This window comes from Sceloporus undulatus, chromosome 11 (assembly GCF_019175285.1).
Source record: "Sceloporus undulatus isolate JIND9_A2432 ecotype Alabama chromosome 11, SceUnd_v1.1, whole genome shotgun sequence".
In the NCBI taxonomy this organism is placed as follows: domain Eukaryota; kingdom Metazoa; phylum Chordata; class Lepidosauria; order Squamata; family Phrynosomatidae; genus Sceloporus; species Sceloporus undulatus.
Window position 1 is genome coordinate 7,700,082 of NC_056532.1, and position 12,290 is coordinate 7,712,371.

Here is a 12,290-nt window from a genome sequence, read left to right on the forward strand (position 1 = left end):
CTTCTTCTTCCGAGGAAGAAGGAATCTCCAAACCTAAAGGTCGCCTTCTTCTTCCGAGGAAGAAGGAATCTCCAAACCTAAAGGTCGCCTTCTTCTTCCGAGGAAGAAGGACTCTCCAAACCTAAAGGTCGCCTTCTTCTTCCGAGGAAGAAGGAATCTCCAAACCTAAAGGTCGCCTTCTTCTTCCGAGGAAGAAGGAATCTCCAAACCTAAAGGTCGCCTTCTTCTTCCGAGGAAGAAGGAATCTCCAAACCTAAAGATCGCCTTCTTCTTCCAAGGAAGAAGGAATCTCCATTCTCGGAGGAAGGAGACAAAGATGGTATTAAGGCCAGCCCCAGAATCGGTCCCTTCGCCTTCTCCAACTGGGACATTTTGGATTAAGAGGGACTATTTCCGTTCCTTCTCAAAGACAGAGTTAAACGGTAGGTCAAACGCAAATGCTCGATACTTGGGTCCGAAAACAATGCTCCCCATTCGCACACCGCCCCAGAACAAAACCACCGCCAGCCTTTCCTCTTGCAACCCGCTCCCCCCTTTCGGGTCCCAGCCATCCCCGGCAATTAATCCCCCCCAAAGAAACGCATTTGATTAAATCTTTTCAAGCAAATCCTTTGCTTTGCTTTTGTTAGTTCGCTCCTTGTCAACATCTATTAAAATATGCCTTTAATTCTCCCGCAATCTTAAAAAACACCGATCCCACTGTCTTCAACTTTAATCAACTGTACGGCCGGCATTTTTCATTTCATAATAATGCGCTGCTTGGAATTCAAGAGGCAGGCTCCACATCAATCATTCCGCGCGAATTTTTCCAGCGCAATAAATATGCAAATGAGCCAAAGGCAGTCAGTCGTATTTCAGGCCCGACTTGCTAGTGTTTTAAAAAAAGAGAGAGAGAGAGAGAAAAAGACACAAATTTATTAATTGCCGTTGGCCAGCGGAATCCTATTACTTTGGGCATTGATTACAAAGCTGTGTGAGTGATTATCGTGCAACTCGCGGGCCATCCAGGCATGAGGAAAAATTATTAAAGCAAGGGAGAGATTATCAACTCGGAATAACAATAAGCTTTAACATTTTAAGGCCTCCAACTTCGGCAACAAAGAATTACGCCACGGCTCCGGCGCGTCGCCGCCGTCCCCGGAGTTGGGCGGTGGCTTTTCCGTGGGTTGTTCTAGAACCCATCGTCCTCCCGCTTTACCCCTGTTTGAAGGGAAGCGTCCAAAACACTGTCCGTCATCCTTAGTGATCCCAAATACTAACACCTCCACTGCCTTTAGAGCCCAGGAAGACTGAGGAACATGAAGCTGAAACACAGCTTTCAGATGCTCTCGGCGATATCCCATGGATAGTCTAGGTGAGGCCATGAGTCCATCAAAAACTACAGTATGCTCATCCCACCATATTTGCAGCTTTGATATTTGCGGATTTGATTAACATGTTCTCTCTAGGAATATCTAGGTCCTCCAGTGCAACTCCGTGCTCAACTTTAACTAAAAGTTGCACTGAAAGAGATTCCTAGAGAAAATGCTCTACTAGGCCTTTGTAGCTCCTCCAGTTCAGTTCTATGGTCAGTGTCTGTCGGACATTGACCACAGAGTTGCCCTGGAGGACCTGGAGATCCGTAGAGAGAAGACTCTACTAGGCCTTTGTAGCTCCAACAGCGCAGTTCAATGGTCAGTGTCTGTCGAGCGTTGACCACAGATTTGCACTGGAGGACCTAGAGATCTCCAGAGAGAATACTCTACTAGGCCTTTGTAGCTCCTCCAATGCAGTTCTATGGTCAGCGTCTGTTTGACATTGACCACAGATTTGCACTGGAGGACCTAGAGATCTCCAGAGAGAATACTCTACAAGGCCTTTGTAGCTCCTCCATTGCAGTTCTATGGTCAGTGTCTGTCAGACGTTGGCCACAGAGTTGTACCAGAGGACCTAGAGATCCCTAGAGAGAATACTCTACTAGGCCTTTGTAGATCCTCCAGTGCAGTTCTATGGTCAGTGTCTGTCGGGTGTTGACCATAGAGCTGCTCTGGAGGTCCTAGAGATTCCTAGAGAGAATACTCTACTAAGCCTTTGTAGCTCCTCCAGCGCAGTTCTATGGTCAGTGTCTTTGTCGAACGTTGACCACAGAGTTGCCCTGGAGGAGCTAGAGATTCCTAGAGAGAACACTCTACTAGGTCTTTGTAGCTCCTCCAGGGCAGTTCAATGGTCAGTGTCTGTCGGACGTTGACCACAGAGTTGCCCTGGAGGACCTAGAGATTCCTAGAAAGGACACTACTAGGTCTTTGCAGCTTCCCCAGCGCAGTTCTATGGTCAGTGTCTGTTAGGCATTGACCACAGAGTTGCACCAGAGGACTTAGAGATTCCTGGAGAGGTGTCCTCTCAGGTCAAAACATGGTGCTTTTGTTATCTGCGGTTTTTCCATATTATTGGGGTCTTGTGCCCCTAACTCTATCCAATATGGAGGGACAAGTGTATTTTCTTTTTATAAGGTCCTACTGAGAAATCAAGCCGAAGTGGGGGGGGGGGGGGAGAATTAAAAAGGAAGGAAGGGAGGCACATGGATATGTCTTGCTGTTTTAATCCCCTGCCTGCTTTCTGCTCCTGCCTTGCACTGGTTAGAGCTACAGTTGGCCCTCCACATTTGCAGGTTTCATGTGTTCTCTAAGAATCTCTAAGTCAGTGATTCTCAACCTTTGGTCCTCTAGATTTTTTGAGACTTCATCTCCCAGAATTCCTGAACAATGATCATACTGACTGGGTCTTCTGGGAACTGAAGTCCAAAACAGCTGGAGGCCCAAAGGTTGAGAACCACTGCTCTAAGTCATGCAGCGCAACTCTTCCACGGGTTGACCATAGAGTTGTGCTGGAGAACCTAGATATTCCTAAAGAGAACTAGGCATTTTCAGGTCCTCCACCGTGATTCAATGGTCAACATCTTTGCGTTTCACAGTTCACAAACCTATGAAAATGGAAATAAACTTTATTTCGTAGCATGTACTAAGGCGCATTCCTGAGAAGACGTGCCTAGATCTGAGGTGTGCACTCCACATCTAAAAGCAATGCGACTTACTCCTGTGTAGCCGCACCTGAACTGACCTGTGCTTTGTATGCTTGGTGGAAAACCATCTCAAACAAATCCTTCTCAATGGAGACAGGGAGAGGCTTCAACATCAAAGGCCGCTGAAAACATACAGTACTTGTTTATGCAGCAGATAATCCCCAGCTCCTAACAATGGCTCCATCTTTGTATTGTGCTGCGACACCATATTCATTGCATTGATAAGTATTGAATCCTTTTTTTTAAAGTGCTTTCATTTAAAATTGAATTAGATGCCCGTTTTAATGCATCCCTCTTATAGGTCTGGTTGTATCAAGTGCCAAACAAGCATATACATAAATCCAGGCATACCTCTTTTAACAAAGCCTCTGTTAAAGAAGCTCATTTTTACTTATGAAAGACTTACCTGATTGTTTCATTCTACATGCGCATAGTGTTAGTTCTGGACAAAAGTTTGCTGAAACATGTTGAACTACCCGTTTTTTGGTGGTATAGGACCTATTCCTATTATTTCCATGTCATTTCTGCCCCAGTATTTCTGCTGAAACAGCAATGCCTTAATGCATACTTTGTTAACTGAAGTATACCAGTATAAATAAAACCCTATGTTTCTTCTTCTTCCCAACCTCTTATTACATTTTTATCACCTGGGAAAGGCTTGTATGGCAATTGAATTTAATGCACTCTGGCATTTCTTAAGCATGGAAACTATGGTCCCATACAGACAGGCCAAAATAAAGCTGCTTGGAGTCACTTTGGAGGTATGCTGTTTAAATGATGCATGCATCCTAAGAGTCCAGAAGCTGTACCAAAACCACAATCCAGTCCTAAGGACTGGAGCACAGCTTTGGAGCAGCTTCTAGACTCTTAGTACGCATGCATCATTCAAACAGCATACCTCCAAAGTGACTCCAAGCACCTTTATTTTGGCCTGTCTGTATGGGGCCTGACATACAAATGCTTTAAAGCAGTGGTCCCCAAACTGTGCCCTTTAAGAGATTTTGGACTTCAGCTCCCAGAAGCCTCAGCCATGTTGGCTAATAGCCTGGGATTCTGGGAGCTGAAGTCCAAAATCCCTTAAAAGGCACAGTTTGGGGACCACTGCTTTAAATAAATCATCAAGAAGAAGAAATTCTTACCAAGGAAAAAGGTAATCCGCACCCTGCAGACATTAAACAAATTGTTGTTCTGGCACAAGGCACCTAGAGCCAGAGATGTGAAGGCCAGAAGAAACATGTTTGGGAGTAAAGAAGGAGAATGGAGTTTCACATTGAAACCAATAACAACAATTCTTGAAGTGCCAGTGACTTACGCTGGCACAAACGGGTCGGACAAAGGCCTTACTCAATGGTCATAGTGGTCCCTTCCAACTCTTCAAATCGGCATCAAGATGGACACAGGGTTCCATCTTATTCCAACTCAAAGACTCTTTAAGTTGCTCAGACGCAAACCCAAGCGTAACTCTGAAACCCACAAAACAGCGACAGCTTTACCGGCCAACCAAAATGCTCCAGCGCACACTTTGCAAGCTTTCGAAGCTCCGCTGGTTTCTTCACCAAGAAAGCCAGTGGCGCTTCGAAAGCGCCCAAGGTGTATTTTGTGCATTTTGGTTGGCCGATAAAACAATCGCTGTTTTGTGGTTTTCGGATGCTGTTGTACTTCGCTATACGACCAACACGACTATACTGGGGGATGTAGTATAACTCTGGTGTAACATATCCTTCAGCACTGTAAGGGTGTCTTGTACAATGGCTGGGTTGCTCTAACTAAATTTCCCACTGTCCCTGTTTTCCTTCCCCTGAAAATCCCGGAAGCTTTCCAAGGCTGGGGCGAGACGGGGCGAGGAGAACCAACACAGTCCTATGGAAATTCAGCAAGATCCTATTTGTAAGAGAGAAAAAGAACACAGAAAAGATCAATGCGAGGCGTGCAATTGACATGAGCGCCCAACAGAGAACCACACACCCCAGCGCTCCCTTTCTACATAAAGAATAGAGGGATCCTGGGGGGAACATCCCAGGGAGTGGGTTTTTTTAATTAATGGGTCTCTTTAATGTGCAAATCGAGCTCAGATTGCTACTTCTGCCTCGCATTGGTTATGGAAATATTGGGGAGGGGGGGGGTGTTGTACATTAATTGAACATGCAAGATCCTAAACGTAAGGACCCTCGCTTTTGCTAGAGATGAGAGGATGGCGCAGTAGCAAGAGAGAATGCAAATCTTAGAGTTGTTGCGAGGCGAGTCAGTTTAGGCGGTTGCACCTATGGCTCTGAAATCATGCTCTGAAAGCTGTAAAAGCAACATCGCAAGGCAGGTGCTATGACAGAAACAGCAGAGTCCACATAGGAGGGGAGGTTTCAAGACAGAGAAGCCCCAACTCTCCAGGCACACAAACACAGATGCACAAGATGCCAGCTCTGCCCGCGCATTTATCCATCACAAGGCCGAATGGCATCGCCCACAATATCAGTGCCCGTCCTCCAATGTGATTTATGCCATACTGTGTCATCAATGCCGGCAAAAGCTTTCATGGAGTGAATCCGCTTCATCGGATGCAACTCAACTGAGTCTGCAAATGCTTATGCTACGAGCGTCAATCTCTCCGTTAGTCTCAAAGGGCCTACAAGATCCCTTTGCAGATCTAACACAGATCTAGATCTTTGAATTTCCCTGCTACTCAATTGTTATACCCAGTTGCAAAGTCACGACTGGCCGCTGGATGTTTGCCTTGCTGTACCAGAGGCGCATTATGCCTACATTTTGTGTTTAAGGATGGAGAATGGTCAGAAAGCCCAGGTAACCAGGTCTCCAGGGACCAAACGAATGGCGCTGCCCCTTTAAAAAGGAAAAGAAAAGCACCCTATATATAAAATTATAGCCATAAACTTTTTTTCCCTGCAGTGCAGCCTAATTAATTCCTGTTCTATACACAAAGGGAAATGCTGGGTGACAAATGGGTGCGAAGCTTGAAAGCTGCCACGTCGGCAAAACATTTTCTACTTCAATTTATAAGCAATTTTGCAGTAAATCATCCGCCAGGATCCGAGATCCACAGGCAGCCGAACACACCCGGCGCATGCTGCGGTATGTATGTAAGGCGAGATACGAAAGGGACAACCGAAGGAAGGGGGGGAGAGCAAGCTGGTGGAGTCGCTGGAGACGGGGCTGACATGCTTCTCCAGAGGCTTTTGTGCCCATTTGCAATTCTGTACTGCACACGCATACACACCTGGTACAACTTATGCGAAGGAAGGTACTCCATCCTGGTGCAACCCATACCGAAGCATCAGGGTTTGTAGTTCAGTGCTCAATTGCAACTGGAAAACAAAAGCTATCCAGCAGAAAAGAAATACAACGCTGCTGGGGCAGAGGAGAGAGGTGTGTATTAGCTGTGTTTCCCACAAATGGACTAAATGGAAGTGGAGAGTAGGCCATCAGGATTGTGAAGGGGGTTTTGTTACTCCTTTGGAGTGCTTTGCTACCTCTAATGTTTGTGTGTGGGGGGGTTGCGCATGGCAATTTCTTCTTGTCATGTTTTCAAATGGTTTATATTGTTTCAAAGAACTGGTTTTGGTACAGGTTTTGTCTCCCTTATTCTAAAATCTTAGGACCAGAAGTTATTTTGGAATATTCTCATATACAGTACACTCCTCCCTCCATATCTGCAGCTTTGATATTTGTGGATTTGATTATTCGCGGATTTGATTCATATGTACTCTCCAGGAATATCTTGGTCCTCCAGTGCAACTCTATGGTCAACTTTAACTAAAAGTTGCACTGAAAGACCTAGAGATTCCTAGAGAGGATACTCTACTAGGCCTTTGTAGCTCCTCTGGTGCAGTTCAATGGTCAGTGTCTGTCGGACGTTGACCACAGAGTTGCCCTGGAGGACCTAGAGATTCCTAGAGAGGATACTCTACTAGGCCTTTGTAGCTCCTCCAACGCAGTCCTATGGTCAGTGTCTGTCGGATGTTGACCACAAAGTTGCCCTGGAGGACCGAGAGATGCCTAGAGAGGTGTCCTCTCAGGCAAAAACATGGTATTTTTGTTATTTGCGGATTTTCCATATTCACGGGAGCCTTGTTCCCCTAACCCTAGCCAATATGAAGGGACAAGTTTACATAATGAGCTATCATGGAGACAGGACCTAAGTCTAAACATGAGATCCATTTATGTTCTGTATATCGCTGTATGCAGAGCCATTTCTGTATTTCTTATGCATAATATTTCTAATAACTTTGTGCATGAAACAAAGTTTGCCTACACCGGACCTTCAGAAAACAAAGGTATCACTACCTTAGCAACCCATGCGGACCATTTTGGAGTATTTCAGATTTCGGCAGTCTGGATACGGGAGATACAACCTGTAGCTTATTGTTTAAAAAATGGGTTTGTCGTGCACCTTCAAGTCATTTCTGATTTACGGCGATCCTAAGGGGGTTTTCTTGGCAAGATTTGTTCAGAGGGGGTTTGCCATGGCCTTCCTTTGAGGCTGAGAGGATGCGACTTGCCCAAGGTGGGTTACCAGGACCGAGCAGGGATTCGAACCCTGGTTTCCAGAGTCGTAGTCCAACATTCGAACCTTTGTTTCCAGAGTCGTAGTCCAACATTCGAACCTTTGGTTTCTAGAGTTGTAGTCCAACATCTGAACCTCCACTTGTTGTTTTAGCCTCTGCTAAAATTAAAACATTTGCTCCTTCTAACAGAGTGTACTATCCTGATACGTTTGCGTTACTCCATACGGCATCAATCGGAATCTCAATTGCGTCTTTGCTGCACATCACATTAAGAGCTATTAGCGATAGGGCAAGTTAATAACAAAAATTAAAACGAAGATAAACACATTTCGGATTAACGTACGGACGATCATTATAGGTCTAGAACAACCGCCGGTGCCTGAAATTCCAAACACACTTTCGGAAGGCAAAACAACGCAGCGAAGCCAATAAAAGTTTCTTTTAACTGACTTTTTAATTAGACTGTCTAATGCCATTGCGCTAAAAGAAGCCATTGACAGGAGCTATAGCAAAACATTTGACTTTCCCCCCCTCCTTTCCGCTTTTTTACGTTTAAAAAATTAATTATTTTACCATATATAAAATCGCCCCTCTTTTCAGGATTTATATATTGTGAAAGTCAAATGTTCAGAACTGTGTTTTTGCTTATGGGAAATATCAAAATGTCAAGCATTGTTTCTGTTTAAAGGTCTTTTAATGATATCGCCCGTTTCGGGACCCATAATGAAACACGCCGCTCACTACGGTTTGTAATGCATCTCATTAAATGCTTTAATGGCACACGTTCCGCCGAAAGGTCAGGCGCACTATTGGCGGGACTTTGCCTTTTAAACCAAAAAGAGAGAGGAAATTCAGAGGGGGAAGGGAAGACGCTCGGTTTAAAGCCACAGTTAACTCCAAAGTTAAAGCTATTAAACACTAAAAGCATGAAAATGCATTAAAAGACCATGTACAGACCTTAAAAACACTACCACCGTTCCAGTCGGTTTTTGAAAGCCTGATGGCATAAAAAGGTTTTGACTTGGCTTATGGAAGGAGACAAGGATGAGACCATCTTGGCATCTCTAGGGAAGGCTTTCCAAATCCTGGGAGCAGCCACCAAGAAGACCTTCTCCCTTGATCCCACTATAAGAGGCAGGGAAGAGAAAAGGACCTCTCCAGAAGGTCTTAGACCTCTAAGATAAGATAAGGTCCTGCAGATAGCCTGGACCAAAGCCATATAGTAATGTGACCTGTCAGAAGAGCTTTCATGGATCACCAAATTCAGGGAAAGGAGTGGAACGCAATGAGAAAAAGAGAAGTAAGAGCTCTGTTGCCTTTGCATCTAGAGATTTGACTATGTTTTGATAGTTGGTGTTGGACCCTTCAAGGTGTCCTAAAAGGAGCGATGTAGCCTCCTAGCCTTCCACAGTTGTCCATGTGTGCTTTAAATGTATCAAGAGCCACATAGAGGATGTTGCAACCTCACACAGACACTAGTCACACTTCCACAATTTGGCCACACAGTCATGGAGGCAGATCTGGCGACCAAACTACGTTGAAAGAGAGAGACGGGAACAGATTAAAACCCAGAGAGGCCGAGCGGGTTTTTCGTCAGTGGTTGCAACTGAGGTTTCAACACCAGGCTCAGCTCCTTCCTACCCAGATAAACTATACAGAGTAAGCATACCTAGACAAACTGTCTAACCTGAATCATTAATACATTATAAACGCTTCCCTTAAATGACTTCCCTTTGTGTGTAAGGGTTGAAAAAGAGAGGAAGAGGGGTTCTTACTGTTCTTGAGCGCGTCGGCAAACTCCTGCCCTCCTCTCTTCTTAAATTCGGGGAAAGTATCTGGCTGCGGAAGCTGGTTGGCTGTCAAGAGGACTTTCTGCAGTTTGATGCGTCCTTCCAGCAGCTGATCCCAGAGGGCTGCAAGGAAACAGAGAAGGATTGCTTTAACACATTTCAGTCATATTTTCCATACTGATGTCTTTCAGAGAATAATGTGCCAGGGGAAAAAAGACACCCGTCATTCCCTCTTTTCTTTGGACCCCTTGGATGGATTAACATATACCTTCCTCAATGTTGCAAGCCCAGTGCTCAGTCTAGCTAAAATACAAGTGCGTGGACCGTCTATTTGAATTATAGTTAAGGTCAGGCCCTCTCAAAGAAACATACACATAAACATATATTGCACCAGGTGTGAGCAATGTGCCCTGGAGGCAGTATGCAACTCCCAACTATCTCTGGTGTATGCAATTCTTAACGGTCCAAGATCATTTGTTGCCGTTGTGTGCCTTCAAGTCATTTCCAACCTACGGCAACCCTAAGGCGAATCTATCGTAGGGTTTTCTTGGCAAGTCTCTTCAAAGAGGAGTTCCCACTGCCATCCGCTGAGGCTGAGAGAACGTGACTTGTCTAAGATCACCCAGTGGGTTTGCATGGCCATACAGGGATTCAAACTGTGGTCTCCAGAGTCCTAGCCCAATGCTCAAACCACTAGTGCAAGACTGTTAAGGAATTACAATATGATACCAAATGTATGGACAGACTACTTACACCGCCTTAATTATATTGGCTCATTCAATTTTGAGTCAAACGTCATCTTTGATGAAATCAGTGCTAAAGATGGGAATAATCTGAGTTACCGAAATGGGTGGATTTGTCCATCTGGTACAATCTGTCATCTCTGCTCTCCCCTGAGGAATAAAATGCCACCAATTCTCTAAGTGGCAAGAGACCAAAAGCCCTCATCAGAGCCCTGAAGGAAACACACGTCGTCTACTGACCTATTTGATTCTTCACAGCTTTTCCTTTCGTTACTTCTTCAATCACTTTGTCTTTAGAGAATGTCAACAAGGCTCCGTCGTCTTTGTCCTCATCCACATCCGCCGTTTCCTCCTGGCTCTCACTGAAACTTTCCTCCAAGCTGCTTCCATCTTCACTGCTTTCTTCGGTGCTACCGTCTCCTTCCTCTTCTTCGCTCTCTATTTCATCCATTCCTTCTGCGAACTTCTCAAAATCATCGATAGCCTGGAAGCTGAAAGATGGTTTCTTCTGGTTCTCTGGGGGTTCTTTCTTTTCCTCCCGGCTACCCTCAAGACCAGTAACCATCATCTCCCCGGCTTCTTCCTCCTCCGCTTCTGCACCATCTTCATCCAGGTCCTCCTCAAGAGGTTCACTGTCAAGGTGGTCATCTTCGGCCATTTCCTCCTCGCCTGAAATTTCTTCATCTATCAGCGATAAAGAAGCAACAGTTAATGCCAGTCTAATACATCTTGCAAATGCAACTATCCTTAATTTCCAAGACAACTTGTAGCAAAGAGTATGGGCTTTAAAAAAAAGAAAACTTGTGCAACAGCAGATTGTAAAAAGCCCACTTTTTCTGCCCGTTTTGTTGCCGCTGGAGCATTTTTAATTTGCTTTCAAATTAAGATCCAGAACACAGGTCTAATTCTTTCGGGGAACCAACAACAAAAAGGGCAGGGTCTCAAACACAAATCCAAAAAGCACACCTGTCCATGGATGTGCATGATCTACAGCCTGCCAAAAGTGGTGTCAAACCAGATTATTTGCTGCAGTGCGGATGCAGCCTAGACCTACTTCTTCAGATGTGTCTAAGGAAGTAGACCAGGGCCCTATGCAGACAGACCAAAATAAAGATGTTTTGGGTCACTTTGGAGGCATGCTCTTTCGATGATGCATGCATCCTAAGAGTGCGGAAGCTGCACCAAATCTGCGCTCCAGTTCTTAGGCTTTAACGTGGCTTCCAGACGCTTAGGACGCATGCATCACTTAAACAGCATACCTCCAAAGTGACTTGAAGCAGCTTTATTTTGGCCTGTCTGTATGGGGCCCAAGTCTATGAAAGCTTACACTATAGTTTCCTCCACAAAGGTGCTACAATATCCCTTTGCATACCGATGATCAAGACCCATACGGCTGTGTCTCCGAATTCAAAAATCCAAGAATGGGAACAATTAGCAAATCTTTCTCAGATTGAAACCTCAAACTTGCACTCTGCCGCCGCCGGAGTGGCTGAATGATTATCAGACTCATTGATTAGCTGACAGCCTTCCCCATTCAATAATGAGATAATGGGTGAGCATTATAAGGTGATCAAGCTCCCTTGCGCACGTCTTTATAGAGGCAATGGGAGACAGAACTGTACATGATCAAGATACAATTCCTAAGAGATCCATCAGTGTAAGGGGGGGGGGGGGGGAGGCTGCCAATTTCTCTCTGATGAAGACCTGATAATGAACCTCTTGCAACAGGAAAATATCACATCAGTGTTTTGGGACAAGGCAGGCAGTTGTGTAACACACCCCAAAAACGTTATACTAAATAGTAGAAATACTCAAGGGATATGGGAGAAGGGCACATAAGACCAAATAAGAAATACTTCCTAGGGCAGTGATGGTGAACCTTTTTGAGGCCGAGTGCCTAAACTGCAACCCAAAACCCACTTATTTATTGCAAAGTGCCATGTCCCTCTGGCTTTCTAGTAACAAACTCTGGCAAACTCTATGCTTGAGCGACGGGACATGTGCCCACAGAGAGTGCTCTGAGTGCTACCTCTGGCACGCGTGCCATAGGTTTGCCATCACTGTCCTAGGGTGATGGAAATCTAAGTGGGCTAAGCCAACAGGAGGAAAGGAGTGGAGAGGAAAAGGACAGGTTGCTTACCTGTAACTGTATTTCTTCGAGTGGACACCTGCAAATACACAC

General features: G+C 45.1%; 2 protein-coding genes across 3 annotated transcripts in view; both read right to left on the bottom strand.

The window, feature by feature from the left end:
• The window catches only part of SHPK (sedoheptulokinase), a 938,822-nt gene that overhangs the window by 636,540 nt on the left and 289,992 nt on the right, over window positions 1–12,290 (bottom strand). The gene's annotated exons all lie outside the window — the stretch shown is intronic.
• The window catches only part of AATF (apoptosis antagonizing transcription factor), an 80,939-nt gene that overhangs the window by 61,676 nt on the left and 6,973 nt on the right, over window positions 1–12,290 (bottom strand). For both annotated transcript variants that reach the window (XM_042442360.1, XM_042442359.1), the window contains exons 3-4: window positions 10,349–10,792; window positions 9,351–9,488 (exon numbers count right to left, since the gene is read on the bottom strand). In XM_042442360.1, coding sequence (XP_042298294.1) covers window positions 9,351–9,488; window positions 10,349–10,792 — 582 coding nt within the window. The remainder of the gene's footprint in view (window positions 1–9,350; window positions 9,489–10,348; window positions 10,793–12,290) is intronic.